Here is a 17,346-nt window from a genome sequence, read left to right on the forward strand (position 1 = left end):
ATACAACAACAAGCAGCGTACCACAGAGACTGTCCAACTACCTGCACCTACAAGCAGCGTACCACAGAGACTGTGCAACTGCCGAAACCAACAAGCAGCGCACCACAGAGACTGTGCAACTACCTGCACCTACAAGCAGCGTACCACAGAGACTGTGCAACTACCTGCACCTACAAGCAGTGTACCACAGAGACTGTGCAACTGCCGAAACCAACAAGCAGCGCACCACAGAGACTGTGCAACTACCTGCACCTACAAGCAGCATACCACAGCGACTGTGCAACTACCTACACCTACAAGCAGCATACCACAGCGACTGTGCAACTATGTACACCGACAAGCAGCATACCACAGAGACTGTCCAACTACCTCCACCTCCAAGCAGCATACCACAGAGACTGTCCAACTAGATACAACAACAAGCAGCGTACGACAGAGACTGTGCAACTGCCGAAACCAACAAGCAGCGCACCACAGAGACTGTGCAACTACCTACACCAACAAGCAACGTACCACAGAGACTGTGCAAGTGCCGACACCAACAAGCAGCGTACCACAGAGACTGTCCAACTACCTGCACCTACAAGCAGCGTACCACAGAGACTGTGCAACTGCCGAAACCAACAAGCAGCGCACCACAGAGACTGTGCAACTACCTGCACCTACAAGCAGCGTACCACAGAGACTGTGCAACTACCTGCACCTACAAGCAGCGCACCACAGAGACTGTGCAACTACCTGCACCTACAAGCAGCATACCACAGCGACTGTGCAACTACCTACACCTACAACCAGCATACCACAGCGACTGTGCAGCTATGTACACCGACAAGCAACATACCACAGACACTGTCCAACTACCTCCACCTTCAAGCAGCATACCACAGAGACTGTCCAACTAGATACAACAACAAGCAGCGTACGACAGAGACTGTGCAACTGCCGAAACCAACAAGCAGCGCACCACAGAGACTGTGCAACTACCTACACCAACAAGCAACGTACCACAGAGACTGTGCAACTGCCGAAACCAACAAGCAGCGTACCACAGAGACTGTCCAACTACCTGCACCTACAAGCAGCGTACCACAGAGACTGTGCAACTGCCGAAACCAACAAGCAGCGCACCACAGAGACTGTGCAACTACCTGCACCTACAAGCAGCGTACCACAGAGACTGTGCAACTACCTGCACCTACAAGCAGCGCACCACAGAGACTGTCCAACTACCTGCACCTACAAGCAGCGTACCACAGAGACTGTGCAACTACCTTCACCTACAAGCAGCATACCACAGAGACTGTGCAACTGCCGAAACCAACAAGCAGCGCACCACAGAGACTGTGCAACTACCTACACCTACAAGCAGCGTACCACAGAGACTGTGCAACTACCTGCACCTACAAGCAGCATCCCACAGAGACTATGCAACTACCTACACCTACAAGCAGTATACCACAGAGACTGTGCAACTACCTCCACCTACAAGCAGCATACCACACAGACTGTGCAACTACCTACACCTACAAGCAGCATACCACAGCGACTGTGCAACTATGTACACCTACAAGCAGCATACCACAGGACTGTGCAACTACCTTCACCTACAAGCAGCATACCACAGAGACTGTGCAACGACCTACACCTACAAGCAGCACACCACAGCGACTGTGCAACTATGTTCACCGACAAGCAGCATCCAACAGAGACTGTGCAACTACCTACACCTACAAGCAGCATACCACAGAGACTGTGCAACTACCTACACCTACAAGCAGTATACCACAGCGACTGTGCAACTATGTACACCTACAAGCAGCATACGACAAAGACTGTCCCACTACCTCCACCTACAAGCAGCACACCACAGCGACTGTGCAACTATGTTCACCGACAAGCAGCATCCAACAGAGACTGTGCAACTACCTACACCTTCAAGCAGCATACCACAGAGACTGTGCAACTACCTACACCTACAAGCAGCATACCACAGAGACTGTGCAACTACCTACACCTACAAGCAGCATACGACAAAGACTGTCCCACTACCTCCACCTACAAGCAGCATAACGCAGAGACTGTGCAACGACCAACACCGACAAGCAGCATCCCACAGAGACTGTGCAACTACCGAAACCAACAAACAGCATACCACAGCGACTGTGCAACTACCTACACCTACAAGCAGAATACCACAGAGACTGTGCAACGACCTACACCTACAAGCAGCATAACACAGCGACTGTGCAACTACCTACACCTACAAGCAGCATACCACAGAGACTGTGCAACTACCTACACATACAAGCAGCATACCACAAAGAATGTCCAACTACCTACACCAACAAGCAGCATACCACAGAGACTGTGCAACTACCTACACATACAAGCAGCATACCACAGAGACTGTGCAACTACCTACACCTACAAGCAGCGTACCACAGAGACTGTGCAACTGCCGAAACCAACAAGCAGCGCACCACAGAGACTGTGCAACTACCTACACCAACAAGCAGCGTACCACAGCGACTGTGCAACTGCCGAAACCAACAAGCAGCGTACCACAGAGACTGTCCAACTACCTGCACCTACAAGCAGCGTACCACAGAGACTGTGCAACTACCTGCACCTACAACTTACAGTTGCAGTGTGCCCGAGGACGACGAGTGACGAGTGACGAGTGACGAGCCGGAGGGTGGTTGTTCTTCTTCTTCTTCCTCTGGGGGTCAACTTCCTGGATCTGGAACGGGAAGTGATATTTTTTTTCTTTTATTCTTTCCTTTACCCTGTGGATGGTCCATCGATTTTATATATAATTATAAACCGAAGGGTTTTATATATATATATATAAGTCCTTAAGGGTCAACGAGATTATTTAAATATCTTTCAAAAAAACAACAACATTTCATTTTACGGTCGGTTGAATGTGACGTCACGACAAGGAACGGTGGACGATTTCAAATGCATTAATTAGCTTTTCAGTGATTAATTATTGATTAATTGGTTTAGATTCAAAAGGGTGGAGGCCCGGGTGCCCGGGGCGTCCGTCCGGACGTCTTTGGCTTGAAGGCTCATTTTCCGCGGCGCAACACCTGCGGGGGCCCAGGATCGAGGGTTCGAACCTTTAGCAGTTTGCTTGCAGCTCTCGATCTCATCGTTGATACGTCATCGTGGCCCGCCTTAGCCCGGTGCACCACGACGCCTCCACCGATTGGAGCTCACTTGGAACATGCATTTAACCCCCATGTGATTGATCTAGTTACGTCACCGGCTGGAGCAAGGTTACGTCACCGGCTGGAGCAAGGCGATTCTGCTGCTGGTCTCGCTTGGGGGACCAATGGGTCGCTACAATATTAATATTAATATCGAGCAACACATTTATGCCAATAAATCATCAGCTATTGGAGTTGGACTAAAATCGTAAATACATAAATTGCTGGACAATAATATTAATAATATTCCTTGAACAACAACAACATGTTGTCTGTTCTGATGGTATATTGTCATTACAATATTACATCCTTGTAGTTGCGTACATGTTACTGTTAGATATATGAGAGGTGCGCCGAGTCACAAGTAGAACACATTTGTATTGACTATTGAGTATTGTCTAAACACTCGGTATTATATTACTAATTATTATTATTCTTATTACATGGAAGCGTAAGATTTATTATGCAGGCAGGCATGCATAAACTTTTACAAATAACACTGCATGTGATGAAATGAAAGTGAGAACCAGCTACAAAATGTTTCCCAAGGATTAAATTAGAAGGCAAGATACTCATTTGTGCAAGATCATCAGTAAGTTCAGTCCTAACATTCCAAGAACAAAAACTGGCTCAACTTGCCCCGCCTTCCCCTACACCCCATGTGAAGTTTTGACTTTTTCAACGTATTTCAACGTAATAATAATAATAATAATAATAACTAGCCGAAACCCGTGGAACATCCACGGAAGGGAGGATGTGGTGTATGGATAGAGTGTACCATTATGGATGGCATAGGGGATTTGCTTGTCCGAGTAAGAGTTAGGAAGAAAGATGAGAATGAAGAGTGCGTATATGAACAACGTATTTATTGCAAGCTAATTAAATGACAACGCTACGATATACTTTTGAAAATATCACGTACCGTCTCGAATTCAATGGCATCCTTTTATCTCTTCGTATACAACTCTGATTTCTACCTTATCGTGAACAGGGTAAAGCCTACTTTGATAATCATGAACGGTGGCAGATGCAGGAGTTGGTGAAACGAAAGGGAGGGGGAGGGGGGGGGCTGATCATGACCTACCCTACGCCAATATGACTCAGCCAGCTGATTCAGAGACAACGCAGGAATTGCAAAGTTACCATCATATTGAGTCAACTTACACACTGGTCTTTGAGGAACAATAAACTGCTCTATTCAAGGTGCTTAAGTTAATCCTTCAAATCATTTAAAAACAACCCAACGTTGACGAAGCATGGCATACGAGGCCCGTTCAAAAAGTTCACGGAACGACGTACTCTCAAAGGTCTGAGGCCAAAATGTTTGTTTTTTCCCCCCCTTACACAACGGAAACAACAACTGGATAGGTAGGGCCGAGGCCTACGCCTACGTTTCGTCACTCGGCGAAATACACTTTGTTTTAAGCTTTCAGAAGCTGAAGCCTTGGTATTTATTGCTTTATATGATACTGATGGGCTGCTGATCAGTTTCACTTCGTTGTAATCACAGTATATGGAAGACATTATGGTAAACCCACCTGATGAGGTTAGCGTACAGCGCGATCGACGACACCGGCACAAATGGCGGAATGCATGATCAGGATTGTCCACTCAGTGGACGGCTTGCTGTCGCCTTCGACTGTCCAATCAGCGGACGGCTTGTTGCGCCTTCACCCAGCAGACGCCAATACGATGGAGTCGTAAGATGGCGTCGTATCGGCCGTTAATCGGATGCTTTTGGGCCCCAACGTCGGCTAATTCAGATTTTTCGAGTATGGCTGTAGGTGATAAACAAAGAGCGCGGTTCGTAGATCGTAAATCCATTAGTGCCGGGGCATTGGGTCACTGGGTGCGGCGTAAAAGGGATAACAAAGTCGAGTCCTTACGGTATTATTATATAGATAATAATAATAATAATAATAATAATAATAATAATAATGCATTTATTTTATATAGCGCTTTTCAGGAAGCCCAAAGACGCTTTGACAGAGTGTAAAACATAAAAACAATTGCAAAAAAGACAAGAATCAACAGGGAAATATTCAAAGCAAAAAGGAGGGAGAAGGACAACAGATAGTCAGGGGTTAAATGCTGTGGGTTAAATGTTGAATGCAGTGTTGAACAGGTGGGTCTTGAGTGATGTTTTGAATGTGGTGAGTGAGGAGGAGGAGGACGAGTCTCTGATGGTGTGAGGTAGTGAGTTCCAGAGGGTGGGAGCAGCGATGGAGAAGGCCCTGTCCCCCCAGGATCTGAATTTGGTCCGGATGGGGGTGGGAGTGTGTCTGGAGAGGAGGTCAGCCAGGTAGGATGGGGATGGGGCCAGGTCATGGAGGGCTTTGTAGGTCAAGAGGAGGATTTTGTACTGGATTCTCTGGGAGATGGGGAGCCATCGGGGGGGTGATGTGGTCACGGGTCCGGGAATGGGTGAGTAGACGGGCAGCGGAGTTCTGAATGTATTGGAGTTTATTGGTGATTGTTGAGGGTGAACCATAGAGGAGGCTATTGCAGTAGTCCAGACGGGAGGTGATGAAGGCGTGGATGAGGGTTTCTGCAGCCGTGGAGGAGAGGGATGGACGGAGACGGGCGATGTTTTTCAGGTGAAAGAAGGCTGTCTTTGTGATCTGTTTAGTGTATTTGTCGAAGGAGAGGGATTGGTCAAAGATTATGCCAAGATTCCGGATGTGAGGGGACGTGGATACTGGGATACCGTCGATGTTGAGGGCAAAGTTATGGGTGGATTTTATGAGCGTTTTTGGGCCAATGATGATTATTTCAGATTTATCATAGTTAAGTTTGAGGAAGTTGATTTGAAGCCAGGATTTTATTTCAGTGATGCAATTTGTCAGGATAGAGTGGGTGGCGGTGCAGATGGACTTGGTGGAGATGAAAAGCTGGATGTCATCGGCGTAGCAGTGGAATTGGAGACCATGACGGCGGATTAAGTGACCGAGGGGGGACAGGTAAAGGATGAAGAGGAGGGGGCCAAGGACTGAACCTTGGGGGACACCTTGGGGGAGGGGAGCAGTGGGGGATTTGCAGTTATTGATGGAGATGAACTGGCGTCTGTCAGAGAGGTATGATTTAATCCAAGAGAGGGCAGTGCCGGTAACGTTAAAGGTGGTTTCAAGTCGGGTGAGGAGGATGGTGTGATCGATAGTGTCAAAGGCGGCGCGGCGCTCAGGTCGAGGAGGATGAGAATGTTGAGGTTGCCAGCGTCAGAGGAGAGGAGAAGGTCGTTGGTGATTTTGAGGAGAGCAGTTTCCAGTACTGTGGTTGGAGCGGAATCCGGATTGGAATGTTTCATACAGGTCATTGGCAGAGAGGTGATGTTTGAGTTGAGTGGCTACAGCGTGTTCCAAAACTTTCGACACAAAGGGTAGGTTGGAGATGGGTCTGAAGTTGTTTAGGGTGTCAGGGTTTAGTCCAGGTTTTTTCAGAATGGGGGTAACAGCAGCAATTTTGAGGGATGGTGGGACGATGCCTGTAGACAGGGAGGAGTTTATTGTTGCAATGATAAGTGGAGAGAGAGAGAGCACAAAGGGAGGCCTTGACAAAGCTGGAGGGGATGGGGTCAAGAGTGCAGGTGGCAGTTTTCATTCCTATGAGGAGTTCAGAGAGGTCAGTAGGGGAGACTGGGGAGAATTGAGACAGGGGATGGCAGGATAAGGGGGGGCAGGTGCGGCGGTGGTCAAGCTGTTGTAGATGTTTTCAATTTTGCGTTGGAAGAATGAAAGGAAGGAGATGCAGTTGTCTACTGTGAATGACTGGGTGGCGGTGTTCAGGGGGCTGAGGAGTTTATTTATTGTAGAGAAGAGTGCTTTTGGCTTTCCGGAGCCAGAGTGGATAAGTTGAGAGTAGTAGGCGGAGCGGGCGCGGGAGAGGGCATCTTTATAGTGTTGTAGGTGGTCCTTGTAGGCTTGGGAGTGAACTGTGAGACCTGTTTTATTGCTGAGTCTTTCAAGTTGGTGAGCACGAGTTTTCATCAGGCGGAGTTCAGGGGTAAACCAGGGAACAGAATGGGTGAAATAAACGGTTTTGGTTTTTATAGGCGCAAGTTGGTCAAGGCAGGAGAGAGTGCGGTTGTAGTAGTCAGTGAGGTCAGAAGGGGTGTGGAGGTCAACGAAGGGAGAAGTGGACATTTTTTCAGAGAGGGTGGATGACAATGAGGTAGGTGAAAGAGCGTTTAGCTTACGGAAGTTGATCGTGCGATAATGCCTTGGTGCTGGGGTGGGAACGTTGACGGTCATAGTGATGGCTAAGTGGTCAGAGAGGGTGAGGTCGGAGCCAGAGAGATGGTGCAAAATCAATCCAGTAGAGCAGACAAGGTCCGAAATGTGACCACGGTTATGGGTAGGAAAGTTGACATGTTGAGTGAGGTTAAAGCAGGTGAGTAAATCAGTGAAGTCAGTGGAGTCCATGTGGATATTGAAATCACCAAGGACGACGACGATTGAGGGGGAGAGGGAACATAGCTGGGTCAGAAAGTAGGAGAAGTCAGACAGGAATGATGGGTGTGGTTTGGGAGGGCGGTAGACAACAGCCATGACTGACTGTGCGTGACCAGAGAGTTTAGATACAGCTATTTGATCTTCATTTCAACAATATTGATATTTAAAGATGATATAATAAAACAAATATCATGAAATATTTACATTTTGTAGTCCATTGTATATTTTAAATAAACATAAATGCAAATTTCGCATGTGGAAAAAGTAAGTACACCCCTACATTTATTACTACTTCAAATACCTAAAATTAGAATCAGGTGCACCAGCTGAGGTGCAAATGATTAGAACATCGTTGGAGAGGATCTTGGAGGAACCTGTCTTATTTAAATCTGACATTTCGTTTGGTTTGCTCTTTGTTGTTGAAGTGTGCGGCGTCACCATGCCAAGATCAAAAGAGCTGTCTGCGGCCTTCAGAAAGAAGGTTATAGATGCCTACGAGTCTGGGAAGGGATTTAAAAAGATCTCCAAACAATTTGAAACGAATCATTCGACTGTCCGGAAGATCATCTACAGGTGGAGAAGATTCCAAACAACTGCCAACTTGTTCGGGCCATGCCGCCCCGGCAAGTTCAGCCCGAGAGCAGACCGCAAGATGCTGAAATAAGCTTCCGAGCACCCCAGAATGTCATCACGGGACCTACAGGTAGCTCTCGTCACCGTCGATGTCAAAGTGCACGAGTCCACCACTAGAAAGAGTCAGTCATTAGAGTTAGACTGTCCGCCCCATCCTTCCCTTTCTCCAAGCTATTCTGAAATCTCTGACACACCTTCAACGGCTCTCCCTACCTCTTGCACATCTTACCCGACCCCTCGTCCCCCCTGTTCTGTATCCGATGGTCCCCCTTCCTCTTCATTAACGAACGGTATGGACCTCAAACATCTGGGGCCTTCGTTCAAACTTGACCGATCTCTCCATACAGGTTGCTTCTGACAAAGCAGACGTGATCTGCTTAACAGAAACTTTCCTCCTTCATGATGTCTCTGATTCCTTGGTATCTCTCCCAGGTTACTCCCTCCTCCGGTATGATAGACCTGAGCCTCGTCCTGGAGGCGGGGTTGCTGTCTTTATCAAAAACTCTCTTCCTCAGTCGCCCTGCACTGCAATGCACTGCACTGCACTCTCTCCACCTCACCCCCTGGAATACCTGTGGCTACGGCTTCCCCTTCGCTCCCACCTCTTGTTCATATGTGTGTTGTACCGTCCACCAAACGGTGATGACTCCATCTACATGTCGCTGTCTGATAATATGGACCCACTTCTATGCACTCATCCCAAGTCTCTCTTCCTCATATGTGGTGATTTAAATTGTCACCATGCCAGTTGGCTGGGTGTGGGTACCTCTCTCACCAGCCATGGCTCCTCAGCAAAGGACTTCTGCGACTCACTGGGACTGACACAATCTGTCAATTTCCCCACCCGGATCTCAGTCAACGGAGCATCTTCTCTTCTGGACTTGGTTATGACTAACTTACCTGAAAATGTCTGCTGCTCTTCTTCTGCTCCAATCGGCTCTTCTGATCATGTGCTTGTTAAAGTGGACATCTCTCTGACCATTCTCAGGGAGCTCTGCTCAGCGTCGACGAGTCTGGCATTTCACTCAGGCCAACTGGCACGGTCTTCAAGCAGCCATCAATCATCTGGACTGGTCTCCCATCTCTACCACCTCTGACAGCAACTGACATCATCCTGGGAATTCTTCCAAAGTAAATTGCTCTCTCTCTCTCTCTCTCATGCACAGATTTATGCCATGTCGTCTTCAGTTGTCGTACGCTTCCTCCCGTCCATGGTGCAGCACGGAATGTTGCGGTGAGGCTGTTGCCCAGAAACAACTTGCCTTCGTCTCCTGGAAAGCAAATCCAACGGAAGGAAATGTCATTTCCTTTCACAAAGCCCGAAACAAGTGTGTGTCCACCCTCAGGAGAGCCAGGAAACAATATCTCTCCGTTCTCAATACCGAACTGTCTTGTCTGTCTCCCTCTTCCGAATCCTGGTGGCGTCTGGTCAAATCTGTTTCTGGTGTTTGTTCCCCCTCCATCCCCCCCCTCAGCTCAAACGGCTACACGGCTGCCTCCGCACGTGAAAAAGCTGAATGCCTCAACTCTGTGTTTGCCTCTAAATCTTGTGCGCCACACCCATCCCTCTCTGTACCCAGTCGTACCCAGGTGCTCCGTGTCCTTTCCGCCCGACGAGGTGGAAAAGTTTCTGTCAACCCTCGACTCCGATTCTGCAACTGGACCTGACGGCATCAGCCCACGGGTCCGAAAATGCTGTTCTTCCGCTCCTTCACTCCCTCTCTCTGTTCTCTTCACCCTCTCTTTTGCTCAAGGTCAACTGCCATCTGCTTGGAAATCAGCCAACATCACCGCTTTGCACAAAAACAGATCCTAGCGACTACAGACCAATCAGCCTTCTCCCAATTATTATCAGCAAAGTCCTGGAATGCATCATTGCTTCGGATATGAAATGTTTCCTCTTCTCCAATGGCTTGATCTCTGGTCATCAATTTGCTTCCAGACCAGGTCACTCCACTCTGGACATGCTGCTTCTGCTGTCTCAACAATGGATGGAGGGAGGGAGGGGTCCTCAATGCCAAACGGGAAATCAGAGGCGTCTCCCTCGACATACGACGTGCCTTCGATACGGTCTGGCACGCCGCTCCGCTCACCAAACTCTCCTCCTTTGGTATCCATAGAAATATCCGCGCATGGCTGGCGCATGGACTTCCTCTCTAGTCGTAGTGAGCGTGTGGCCCTGAATGGCTTTCTCTCACCTCCTCTTCCTGTTCAGGCTGGAGTTCCCCAAAGCAGTGTTCTGGGCCCTGTGCTTTTTCTGGTCTTCATCAATGATCTCTCTGACTCTTTGCTGACGACTGCACTCTGTTGTGCCGCTCCATTGCTCATCCCTCAGATCGGCAGTCTGCAGCCTCCTCGCTCTCTGCAGACCTGGACAAAATCACAGACTGGGCAAACAAGTGGAACGTGTCTTTCAATCCGAAACAAATCTCACACTCTTACGATGTCTCTCCGAAAAGACCGACTGGACAACCCTCCCATCCACTTTCTGAATATTCCTCTCCAAGAAGTTCTGTCACTCAAGCTTTTGGGTTGGGTCTCACTATGTGCCATGATCTTTCCTGGAAAAAAAGCACATTTCCAAGCCGGCCTCCAAAGCCAGTCGCCGACTGGGCATCCTCCGTCGTGCGAAGTCCTTCCTTGGCACACCTGAGCTCCTCGCCACATACGAGGCTTTCGTCCGCAGCTCAATGGAGTATTGCTCTCCCCTCTGGGCCGGTGCTCCTGCCTCACACCTAGCTCATCTTCACGCTGTTGAAACCAAAGCGTTCAGAATCATTGGAATCTCCCGCGATGACGCCATCTCCGAGGGCCTTTCACTTACTCACCGCAGGCAGGTTGGTGGTCTTTCCGTCTTCTACCGACTCATCTCCGGCGTAGCCCGCCCCCTCACCCCCCAGCCCTGTCTGTGCTCTGTCCCCCAAATATTCCTACAGGTCGCACAAGATCTGCCTGCAACCCTCTTGTGGTTAAACTGCCAAAATCAAGACTCTCCGCTCACCTTCACTCCTTCATTCTTCTTTTGTCCCGCCTCTGGAACAAACTCCCTCACTCTCTTCAATCGCACTCCTCCCTCCAGGTCTTTAAAACAGCTGTTCGCCACCATCTCTTATCTTCCCCAATCCAAAACCTTGATCTTTTCTACCCCCGCTAATTTCACCCCAAATCCACTTTTTTGAAATACCAACTTCTTTGCTGAAAGTCCTTGGTGTCCTTGCATTTTATACCGATCCTGCCTCCCCCCAAGCCCTCTCCCTCCCACACATCTCCCGATGTCCCTGCTCTCAAATGTTGTGTTTGTGTGCTTCCTCCCCTTCTCTCCCCATCTTGTGTACCGGTCCCCTTTTTATATACTTTGTTTGATAAATGTTAGCTCTTTCACGAGCCTCGATTCTGTATATAAAAAAACAAAACAAACAAAAAAAAGTCTTCTTCTTCTTCTTCAAATAAAATGACCACACTCTACATTAACCCTCTTAATTGCGTTAATTCCGCCAAGACCCTTCAGGCCACCAATACCCCAAAAGACCCCGAAGGCCCAAAACATCCCGAAGACCCAAAGCACCCCGAAATGGTCAAAGATGCCGACCCCTCCGATACGACGTGCGGTGAAGCGCGCGGGGCGCGCCGAGTCACGCACGCTGGACGCTAGTATATATAAATAAATCAAGCACCCTTCCTTCGCCAATATATCCACACTTTTGAGTACAACATTAAATTTAAAAAAAACTCAAAAGTATTTTTACATTTTTTGATTTATTTCACGTTCAATTGCACATTCATCCAATAACCTGAAACACTACTTTTCCTTTTGCCATTTTATATGTGGAGGCATTCTCGAATAAATTCTAATTTATTGATCATTCGATCATTCATTCGTTCATTCATGTAAAGCTCTTCACAAAATGCAAACACCACATATAGAAAATACCTGGGGTGATATCCATATCCATGTCACATGTCACATGTCACATTCATTGCGTCACTGAGAACGTTATTATACGAGTAAAAACAAAAACTGATCATTCTCTGCACAAATGATTTCTTTTTTCATGAATAATCTTTGCTCTCTCTCATTGGGAAATGTTAAAGGTACAATTATTTTGTTTGCAATGACTGCAGCTTTAAAACTATTTCACAAGGCTGTAACAAATGACCCTTCGTCAATGGAGCGACCATATTGGGGAAGACGGAACACTATGGGGGGAGCACAAGAAAAATGGACACGGGCGGGCGGGCGGAATGCCCATTGCCCAAGCATTTATAACTTTGAAGGTAACGGAGCGAAAAGGTAACAGTTCGGTTAATGCCTTTTTTCCTCGATTCTTCTTGAAGACGAAAATGTTTTGAACAACCGCTGTTCAAGAATCACACGTCAAGCAACAATCATAACATCGACGTTCGACGTATTCATGATGTATAAAACCGCTGAATGAGGTGGATTTCATTTTTCCATTTCCATCGGTGGATGAGCATGAACACCAGGCAAGGTGGTGCCAGGACATCACCGGTCCTGGCACTGCCAAAACGAATCAATCACCCCGAAGGTAATCGAGATCAGGCCTCCATTCAAGCTACTTCACCACAGCACTGTTCTTGCCCAACCTGAAAGGAAGACAAGGACGACAACAATATTTCAGGGAATGTTGCATCATTTATCCTGAAATATCATTTGGCAACATTCAGAAAATGACTACCGACCGCCAACAAAAGATGCCCTGACATTTGACATCATGCGAGCTACCTATCGAGCCCTGATCTGGACACATGCAGGACAGGCATATCCTGACCTTCCTCCACCAGAGGAATGTGGATAGCACATCGATGGCGCGAAGTTAGTACCAAAGCTAATGAGCCTCGTACCTGTACCAGATGCCTGCCGCGAGTTAATAAGCTGTGGATGCCAGAGAAGTTGTGCATCGTCAAGATGCTCGTGTAAAAGCATGTCCGTCTCCATGCATTGGTGCATGTAAATGCGGACCAAGATGCACAAAGCCGGCAAACTCTCTGGCTGGTGATGAGACATCTGATTCAGAAGCAGATGATTCGACTAACCGATGGACTTTCAGATGCATTGTAATTACCGTATGGTGGACATTTAAGTGAATTGTGAACATGATAGACATTAAAATGGATAGTTACCAAGATGGACATTCAAGTGAACTTTTATTTTGCTCGACATCTCAGTTAAATCATGAACATGATGGGCATTCAACTGAATAGAAAATATGATGGACATTCAAGTGAATTCTGATTTTGTTGGACAAACATTTAGTATTATGAAACACATTTGTATCTCCAAATGAAACATTTATGGTGTATTTTTGTGTTTGTGTGTATTATTCCACAGGTGGCCAAAATAATCTAAGGCATCTTTAATTCAGGTCTCTTTAGTCTTGATAATGTGCAATGCAGTCGCGAAAATCATGATATTTATCTCGATGTTATACCTGAAGTAATTGCCAATATCACATCGACTGTATCCAAACTTATGTTGTATGCATATTGCATATACCATGAAGAAAATAAGGGGGTACACTTCGGTTTTGCGGTATTAAACTCAGAAATATTAATATCAGATATATTTGTGTGGTATCATTATTTTGCACAGTGTACTGGGAAACTTTTAGAGTACACATTAAACCAATACCTTCGTTATTCTCTGTGTTATGAAGACAATTTATGATGTATCAAAATGTAAGACAAAATATACATTTCACCATTTTTACAGATTTCTTGACCCAGAGGTAACCGCAGATGTCACCGACAGCTGGGTTGCAGCTTCCATATTGTATGGAAGTACTCTGATCATTTTGACACCTCACACGACCCTCTATGTCCATTATTGGCAGAGTGATGTGTGATTTTAAGAATTCAAGAAAACGCGTTTGGACCCTGACACCGGCAGACATTAATCGCATTGTCGTAAACCCCCGCACACCGCGACAACTTGACAACCCTCCTAATGTGGTCCAAATGGGTGCACTTAATGAAATTATTGGGGATGTCGGTTTACACAAGGTGGGGGTGGGTGCAACGAAGTTTTAAAATATGGCCTATGGCCGCCATACGAACAACATTCACCCTAAATATTGGCCACGCGTGGGCGTGGCCTGTGCACGACCACATATACATGTCATGTAGGCCTACTCCCACAAGGGAGTGGCGCAGTTTGGGCTTGTCTGCGATTATTGGAGCCATTACCATTGCCTTCATCCATCATAATAAGAATGGAAATATTGTTCGAGTTTTTGGCCAATGCGCGTTATGCTGTCCCGAGGGCGGAATATTGACCTCGGCCGTTCGGCCCTCGGGACAACGTAGCTGCGTATTGGCCTGAAACCCAAGCAATATTATAATCTGACTATAATCCACCGACACCCACATTGCCAAGGTCACAATCACTGACATTTGTTTCGTGACATTCAAAGCACTATTAATATACCTACATGCCAACAAACCCAATAATAATATTGTATTGCAGAGTGTGCCTCGAAGTGCCAGGAAATGGCATCTAAGAGTTATTTTTTCAGGTCACTTTAATTTACCATAATTATTGTAGCTAATCTGAGCCACTGCCTAATCTGAGCCATAGTGCCGTGTCTGCATTCCTTAAAATTGTGACAAAGAACACTCACCACAAGCACTTGACCGCCTGGATGCTCCCCCGCAGCGTTGCATCTTCTCGGCAGATTGGTCGGCACGTCCACTTGTGTCAGCTGGCTGCAGAAACGGTGACGGGACAAAGTCGGGATGGGTTGGATTGTTCACCTCTTCTTCCCCTGTAGAAAGGACAATCAATTATTGTCAAATCAAACGTATGCAATCGATACGTTTACGATATTTTTGAACCATAATCATTGGGCAAACGCCGACCACTCCTATTGGGCTAGCCTTCAGCCTGAACCCGGACCCGAACCCCCCATCCCCGGTGACTTTCAACGTGGCACCGTCAAAGGATGCCACCTTTGCAACAAGTCAGTTCGTCAAATTTATGCCCGGTCGCAGCTGCCCACGGAGTGAAAAATACAATCTGGAGAGCCGATGAAGCCTCTCTTTTGAAACAGCCGGAAGTAATGAGACGGCCATGTTGGAGGGCCGATTGTTTGGACCAAGGGCACATTTGGAAGTAACATTTTGGAAGTGGGATGATGAAGTTGGAAAGAGGATTGACGAGAAGAGGAAGAAGTTCAAGGAGTGGCAGAAGGCAAAGGGTACGGGAGCAGAAACAGCAGAGCATGAAAGTTATAAGGCAGCCAGGAAGGCTGCAAAGAAAGAGGTAGCAAAGGCGCAGGAGGCATGTAGGAAAATGTTCGGAGAACGCTTGGATTCGGAAGAGGGTCAGAAAGCAGTATTCAGGATTGCAAAGCAGATGGCGAAAGAGAGGTGTGATGTGATGGGGGTGAGTTGCTTGAAGGATGAAGTGGGACAAATCGTTGTCGACCCAGATGGAAATAAAGGAAGATGGAAAAGATATATGGAAATGCTGTTGAATACAGAGAATGAATGGGATGGCAACATAGAGAGTAACCCAGTTTTAGGACCGGCAGAGAAGATAACTGAGAAGGAAGTTGAGGAAGCGATAAAAGCAATGAAGGGTAGAAAAGCCGGAGGGCCGACGGGAGTTGTGGGAGATATGTTGAAGGCAGCAGGAAGTTGGGGTGTGAAGAGAATGACAGAGATCTGTAATCTGGTGGTGAAAGAAGGCTGCATTCCAGTGGATTGGGAACTGAGTACCTTCGTCCCTCTATACAAGGGGAAAGGTGACCCTCTGGAGTGTGGCTCGTACCGAGCGAAAAAGTTATTGGAGCATGGAATGAAGGTATTGGAAAGGGTGTTGTAGAGGAGGATAAGGAAGAAAGTGAAGATCGACGAAATGCAGTTTGGATTCATGCCAGGAAGAGGAACGACAGACGCGCTTTTCATTGTGAGGCAGTTGCAGGAGAAGTACATGGAGAAGAGGAAGAAGTTGTTTCTTGGGTTTGTTGATCTGGAGAAAGCATTCGATCGGGTTCCACGCAAAGTATTGACATGGGCATTGAGGATGTTAGGAGTGGAGGAATGGTTGATCAGAGTAGTGATGGCAATGTACAAAAGAGCCGCACAGCTGTAAGGACGAAGGACGGGAACAGTGGTGAGTTTGAGGTGAAGGTGGGAGTGCATCAGGGGTCGGTACTAAGTCCACTACTATTTGTAGCTGTGATGGAGGTGCTGGCTCAGAACGTAAAGGAGGGTTTACCATGGGAGTTGTTGTATGCAGATGATCTGGTGTTGATTGCGGAAAGTATGGATGGACTGAAGGAAAAGATGAACACGTGGAAGGAATGTATGGAGACAAAAGGTCTGAAGGTGAATATCGGAAAGACGAAGGTGATGGCAAGTGGTAAAGCATGTGGTGAGGTGGAAAGAACTGGGAAGTGGCCCTGTGCTGTGTGTAGGAAGGGTGTCGGAGTGAACTCCATTCAATGTACAATGTGCGCTGAGTGGGTTCATCAAAAATGTAGTGGTCTGAGAGGGTCATTAACCAGTGTGGCAGCTACATTCAAATGTAAGGTGTGCACAGAGGGAGCTGCAGATGGAGGAAATGTTGAGTTGGATCTTGGAGACGGCGTGAAGCTGGAAGGTGTGAAAACATTTTGCTACCTCGGAGACATGCTGAATGGAGAAGGTGGGTCAGACTCGGCAACGGTTGCTCGAGTGAGATGTGCATGGAAGAAGTTTCGGGAACTGAGTGGCGTGCTGATGATGAGGGGAGTGTCGTTGAAGCTGAAGGGAAAGGTGTATGCTGCATGTGTGAGAAGTGTTGTGATTTATGGGAGCGAGACATGGGTAATGAACGTCGAGCAGCAACGAAGGTTGGAAAGGGTGGAAATGCGAATGGTTCGACGGATGTGCGGAGTATCGGTGAGAGAGAGGAAGACAAATGATGAATTGCGAAAGATGATGGGAATAGAGCCTGTGATTGATGCTGTGAAGAGGAACAGGTTGAGATGGTTTGGTCATGTGTTGAGGAAGGATGAAAGTGACTGGTTGAGAAGAGTGATGGAAATGAA

General features: G+C 47.3%; 1 protein-coding gene and 1 long non-coding RNA gene across 3 annotated transcripts in view; both read right to left on the reverse strand.

The window, feature by feature from the left end:
* LOC144891768 (uncharacterized) overlaps positions 1-4,766 on the reverse strand; it is a 41,935-nt gene extending 37,169 nt beyond the window's left edge. Inside the window, exons 1-2 of one of the 2 annotated variants that reach the window (XR_013623088.1) lie at positions 4,751-4,766; positions 2,641-2,740 (exon numbers count right to left, since the gene is read on the reverse strand). Coding sequence is in view for 1 of the 2 variants with exons in the window: in XM_078776070.1 (XP_078632196.1) it covers positions 2,641-2,740; positions 3,123-3,155 (133 nt within the window). In the remaining variant the exon portion in view is untranslated. Of the gene's footprint in view, positions 1-2,640; positions 2,741-3,122; positions 3,181-4,750 lie in introns of those variants that run through there. The other variant, XM_078776070.1, reaches the window with a different exon arrangement.
* Positions 4,767-12,030: 7,264 nt separating this feature from the next.
* Positions 12,031-15,573, reverse strand: LOC144891769 (uncharacterized). Its single transcript, XR_013623089.1, has 2 exons — positions 14,932-15,573; positions 12,031-12,898 (listed from the first exon to the last, which is right to left on the reverse strand). It is a non-coding gene; the product is annotated as an uncharacterized LOC144891769 (long non-coding RNA).
* Between the last annotated feature and the right edge of the window lie 1,773 nt (positions 15,574-17,346).

This window comes from Myxine glutinosa, chromosome 1 (genome assembly GCF_964187855.1).
Source record: "Myxine glutinosa chromosome 1, kmMyxGlut1.1, whole genome shotgun sequence".
In the NCBI taxonomy this organism is placed as follows: domain Eukaryota; kingdom Metazoa; phylum Chordata; class Myxini; order Myxiniformes; family Myxinidae; genus Myxine; species Myxine glutinosa.